The sequence below is a fragment of the Primulina eburnea genome, chromosome 16 (genome assembly GCF_022965805.1).
Source record: "Primulina eburnea isolate SZY01 chromosome 16, ASM2296580v1, whole genome shotgun sequence".
NCBI lineage: Eukaryota > Viridiplantae > Streptophyta > Magnoliopsida > Lamiales > Gesneriaceae > Primulina > Primulina eburnea.
In genome coordinates, this window is record NC_133116.1 from 9,108,651 (window position 1) to 9,114,774 (window position 6,124).

Genomic DNA, 6,124 nt, shown 5'->3' on the forward strand with positions numbered 1-6,124 from the left:
TATGACTTTCGTAGATGTAATATCTTGTCTCGTAAGTTGAAGAGGTAGTTTTCGTACACATGACATTTGCCACGTGGAAACTCTTGTTCTACACTGGAAGTAAATAATCTCGGTGTAATCACAACCCTTGAATGAGCTTATTTAATAATAGAATCCACCATAAAACAGTTGAGATCCATATGATCTAATGACTACAACTATATTAAGGCATCGTTTGGTTTGGAGGATAAAATAAACTAATGATTAGTATGTAAATGATAAAGAAAATGATTGTAGTAGAAATATAATATATGGTGTAAAATAATATTTTGTTTGGTAAGATTTTTAAGTGTGGATAATTTTCAATTTTGTGATTAAAGGACAAAATTGCCCTTTCCTCTTTTTTTTTTCCTTCAACTCCAGCGGCAGTGGTCGACGGGCGGCGGCGGCGATCGACGGCAGGTCGGCGGTTGGCAGTGGACGGCCGGAAGAGGTGGTCGAGGGTCGGCGGCGGGGTCGAGGGTCGGCAGCTGGCGGCGGACAGCCGGAGGCGAGGCGGTCGTCGGCCGGAAGTTGCGGTGGTGCCGACGGTCGCCGACGACGGCGGTGGTCGTCGGTGACCGGCGGCGGCGGTTGGCCGGGACCAGCGGCAGGGGTTGCCGGTGGATGGTCGGTAAAAGGAAGTGATGGTGAGTTCGAATTTGAGAGAAGGGTAAAATTGAAAAAATACGATGGATTAAGAGTGATATAAATAATCTTAGGGGGTGAGGCGATATTATTTTAACATACCTAATATAACCTAATCATTCATAGGAGGGATTGACTTGGTTAAATAAAAAACGTACCGAACAAGTGATTATGTGGGTTTAACAAAAATAAACCAACCTAATCAAGCAAACCAAATGTTACCTAATAGTACCAAGTAGCATAAATGTTATATTGTCTTGTCAAACACTTATCTACGATATTTATACAGTAACCGTCTCTTATAATTTTTTGTCATCTCCGGAAATCAAGTTTGCGTAAGTGCAACTACAAAGAGCTCATGTAGCAACTATCCAATGTTTATCTGTTCTCTACAAAAATGATTAGCTCGAATTGTTATATGCATATACTATAATTTCCATAAACTATTTTGAACATTCAGTTTAAACGCATGGAGACAAAAGTAATAGTCTATTTGGTTTAAACTTTTCTGGGTTACGTACTTACATTGGATTTAGATTGTGTGATTTTTTATATTTAAAATATAATAAAATAAGATAAAGAAATATAGTTAAATAATTTATTTTATTTTTTAACTAATGCAAAACTATACAAAAAATAATATATTTTTTAACTAATGCAAAACTATACAAAAAATAATAATTTTTTCCCTTTTAAAATTGATTATTATTTGGTCGAGAGGGTCGGGTAGGCGGATAAGAGCATAAGAGGCCGCGCACCGGCTGCACATAGGAATGGAATCAAATTTTATAGGATCGGATCTATTTGAGCCAAATCTTATGAAACCAAACCCAACGACAATTTTGGATTTGCCGATTGACGGACCTAATTTTGGCCTACAGAGCAATCAATTCATCCATTTTTAGGTAGAGTAGATGCTACCTGTGGGGGCAGTGCCTTCACAGGATCTCAGCCATTGATTTTATATGGTGATTAAATCTGGACCTTTGATCACTTCATGGGGTGTATGTGTGTTTAAATCTGGACCTTTGATCACCTCATGGGGGCAGTGTCTCACAAGGTAGGGTGAAATAAACCCCATTTTTATGTAAATAACATGCGAGGTTTGACTTTTAATATAGATATAATTATCTCTAAAATTAAATTTTGTGAGAAATAGGTAATTATACTCTATAATCAATTAGTTTGTTTGGGTAACTCCATTGGATAATAAATTTCAAATCATAAATAATTATTTCTTGACTCATCGTGGTATTATTCAAATTCATCCCAACATGATGTCATTTGAAATCATCTCCGAAAATACTTTCTAAAATCCAAATTCTTTCATCCAAACACGACATTAAATTTTTAGTAAAATAAGCCCAAAAAAATACATTCAATTTAAAAAGTGGTGCATGATGTGTAGGGCTGTAAACGAATCGAATCGAATCGAATTTTATGAAATTTTCAGTATTCGAGTTCGAGCTCGAATTCGAATAAACATATTCGAATCTCGATTCGAAATTCGAACTTTTATTATTTTCGATTCGAACTCGATTCGAACTAAAGCTCGAGTTCGAATTCGATTCGAACTCGAATAATATTATATATATTATATATAATATATATTATATATGTATACGTATATAATATATATTATAATATTATTATATATATACGTAATAATATTATATATATATATATATATTTAATAATATTTTATTTATTTTTTAAATATAATGCTAAAGTTCGCGAACAATCGAACAATATAATTTTAGCTGGAATTCGATTCGAAAAATATTCGAACATGTTCGAGTTCGGCTCGAAAAGTTCGTGAACGTGTTCGGTTCGTTTACACCCCTAATGATGTGGCATGAAATCAAAAGTTTAGATAGTTTTAATTTTCTTGTAGTTGTTTGGTGTATTTCTACTAGAGAAGTCTTGGTCTAGATCTCATCTCTGATACGTTTTATAGTATACAATAATAGTATATTGTAAATGATCGATCATGTTTAAAGAGAAGAAAGCATTCACAAAACCAGAAAATTTCACTCGATATAAATATAAGATAAATAATTTTTTTATTATATCGTGTGTGTCAAGAGAGAAGATCTTTTCTATAATATTTTTGAATCTACTTCTCTCTTCCCTTGACATAGTTCGTGACACTACGGCAAATCACCCATATATGTAATGTTTTTATAGTACATGTCTAATAAGACAACTTGTGGTTTGTGCTTTATTAACTCATATATATATAATATAAATTATTTTAATAATATTTTAAGTTTTAAATCATTCTGACATTTAATTTATTTGTATACTAATGCAAGTTGCATATAAAAGACATTGAATATACCATAGAACAATGTGTTCGTAAATGTCAGATCGATCATAAAAAACATTTTAGTTATTGTATATCATAAATTTGTTTCTAATCGATTTAATCGCCTAAAATAAGGATAAAGGTCGTTCGAGCTCGAGACCAACATATATGATATTATACGACACGTTTCATTAGTATGTGCATGAAGATGTCCAATCATACAGATGACTGCTCATATGATGAGTCACTGAACAATCCTGCATCAGACTTTCCAAGTATTTATCACTTGTCAATTGGATTAGTCCACGATTATGGTTGTACACTATTAGTCATTTGAACCAGGATAACATAGATGCTTTATGTTCTATTGTTGTACTTTAACTCTTTACCGACTCCGTAAAGGTCATCAGATGACGAGATTGAGCGTAGTTTCGACATATGTAGTAGCCGATGCATTGCAGTCGTGGATTCACCGCTCATTCACATGTGTGGATATCATATATGATTTGATAATTTAATACTCAAGGAATCTTTGACCAGAGTAAAAAATGTATTTTATGGTAAAATGTTGGAGCTTAATTAGGGTAAACTCGTATAAGATACATGTATATTTCGATTCATATGAGTTATGAACACACAATTAGCTGTTTCTATGAACCATTGAGGGTCACACAAGTATTATCTTTGTGTTCCCATTGAGGTAATTAAATTCAAGAAGATGCATTTAGTGATTTAGTTTGATGGAATCAAATAGATGACTAAACATGTGTTTATTAGTGGATTCTATCTTTGAAAGTTGTAAGAGTCAAATTTGTGAGGATGGTGTAATTGCTTATAATTTAGAAAAGAGTTCTTAAATTGGAAGTCAAAATTGAATCACTGGAAAGTTGATTTTTAAAATTTTACATCACAATAACGAGTTTTTTTATTTTCATTACATCGGTGATATCTAGGAATGTCAATTTCCTCCGAACCCGTTGGAGGATCTGATATCCAACCAAAATAGAAGAGGGTATGGAGGGATTTTTAGACTCAATTAATAGTTGTGTAATCGGGTATGGGGATTTTAGGGTTCGGGTATGGAGGCGAATTTGATATAATCCGAACCCTAAAATCCCCATACCCGATTACACAACTATTTGGGTATAGAGGCGGATTTGATATAATCCGACCCACACCTGAGTCGATTACCCGTTTAAATTAATATATATATATATATGTATATATACAGAACTTATATTTATTTATATTAAAGATCCATCTTTTCAAATCCAAGTAAATCGGTACTTTTTCTTTTATCTTCCCTTTCACTTTCACTTTTACGTTTCAAGGTTTTACCAATCTTTTATTTTTCATTCAATTTCTCATCTTCTCCACTGGTAAGTTTACTCCATGTTTGACTTCAAAAATTTAAAAATACTTTATTTCTTGATTATGGTTCATTGTATTCCTTTTTTTGTTTGCATATCTCCCAATTCATTTTAGGGTTTTTTTAACCAATTAATTTTGAGAGTTTGGAATGTACGTGACTTTGTTTTTTTTATTTATTGATTTTGGTTTTTTTTTTTTAACTTGAGCTATTTTTCTCAAGATTTCTTTGTTAAGGTTATATATGATTGAGAGATAGAAATCCAACAATCCAGAAAAATTTATAGTAGAAAGCGAAACCACTTGTCATTTCAAATATCGAAAGAAGATAATATAAAAATATATTATGATATAACTATAATTTAAAATTATAGTTTTCTAGGTTTTAGATTTTGATTATTTAAATAATTGTATGTTTACCAAGTTTATTGACTAATTTGCTTTGATTGAGGGGTTTACTAATCCTTGCTGCAACATAATTGTGGTTAATTTATGTTGGTATTTTTCAATAATCAATTTAATCGTATTTGGTATTTTTCTATGTATTTTTTTATGCATTACATGCCTTGATTCATTTGGTGGATTATTAATTGTAGCTATTTTTATTATGTCTCTTTTGTCCTTTTGATTTACTTGTCTCGTGTTTGGATGAAAAGAAGGTGAATCTAAATTTTCAACAAGTGACATAAGAGTGTATCCTCAAGGTATTTGTCATTATTTACTTTTTTTATGATTTTTACTTTTTACTTCTTGATCTTAGTAAAAACTTGCGTCCAGATATGAGAAATGACTAAGATTTTTCTAATATTTATTCTCATTCCTCTTAAGTTTGAACTAAAAAGATATTGTTATTTTCTCTATTTTATTTTATTTTGTTTTTTTTTTAACATACATTACTTCACCACTTTTAGGTATATTAAATGGACTCAACAGATCATATAACAGAAAATGAAGTACCACTATCTGAAATAAATCACGAGGTTCCACATGTTTCACAAAATACAGCATCTGTTGATGTTGCCTATCCTAGTGAAACAAGAAAGAGAAAGTTAACTTCTGATATGTGGAATCATTTTGAAAGGAAGAAAATTAATGGAATGGATGAGGCAATTTGCAACTACTGCAAAAAATCTCTTTCAGGTCAAAGCAAACATGGGACAACACATTTACGTGAACATTTCAAAATTTGTCCAAGAAGAACTGTTAGTGATATAAGGCAGAAACTGCTGATTAAAAAGCAAAACAAGGGGGATTTTTCTATTAAAGGCTTTCAATTTGATCAAGAAACATCATGGTCAATTCTTGCTGAAATGATAATTTTACATGAGTATCCATTGGCAATAGTAAAGCATCATGGATTTCATAAACTTTTAGCAAGTCTTCAGCCTTTGTTCAAGGTTCCAAGTCGCAATACCAACAAGAGTGATATACTGAAAATGTATGACTATGAAAAGACAAAAGTGTTGAGTTTATTGGAATCTAATAAAGGTAGAATTGCTTTAACCACTGACCTGTGGACTGTATCTAATCAGAGGAAAGGATTTTTGGCTTTGACTGCCCATTTCATAGATGATAATTGGACTTTGCAAGTTCGTATTTTGAGGTATATATTCTATTTGTCACTCAAATATGTAATATTTTTCACACTTTTTATGATTTCAGTTAAATAGATACTTACATATATACATTATTTTAATTGAATTATGTAGGTTTTCTTATGTTCATTCTCCACATACCTCAGAAGTCCTTGCCAATGTGATAGTTAGGTCTATGATGGATTGA

General features: G+C 31.8%; 1 protein-coding gene across 1 annotated transcript; it reads left to right on the forward strand.

Moving 5' to 3' along the window:
- Positions 1-5,439: 5,439 nt before the first annotated feature.
- LOC140815993 (zinc finger BED domain-containing protein RICESLEEPER 1-like) lies at positions 5,440-6,124 on the forward strand. The gene is made up of 2 exons (XM_073175059.1): positions 5,440-5,945; positions 6,052-6,124. The coding sequence occupies exons 1-2, from the start codon at positions 5,440-5,442 to the stop codon at positions 6,122-6,124; spliced, it is 579 nt and encodes a 192-aa protein (XP_073031160.1).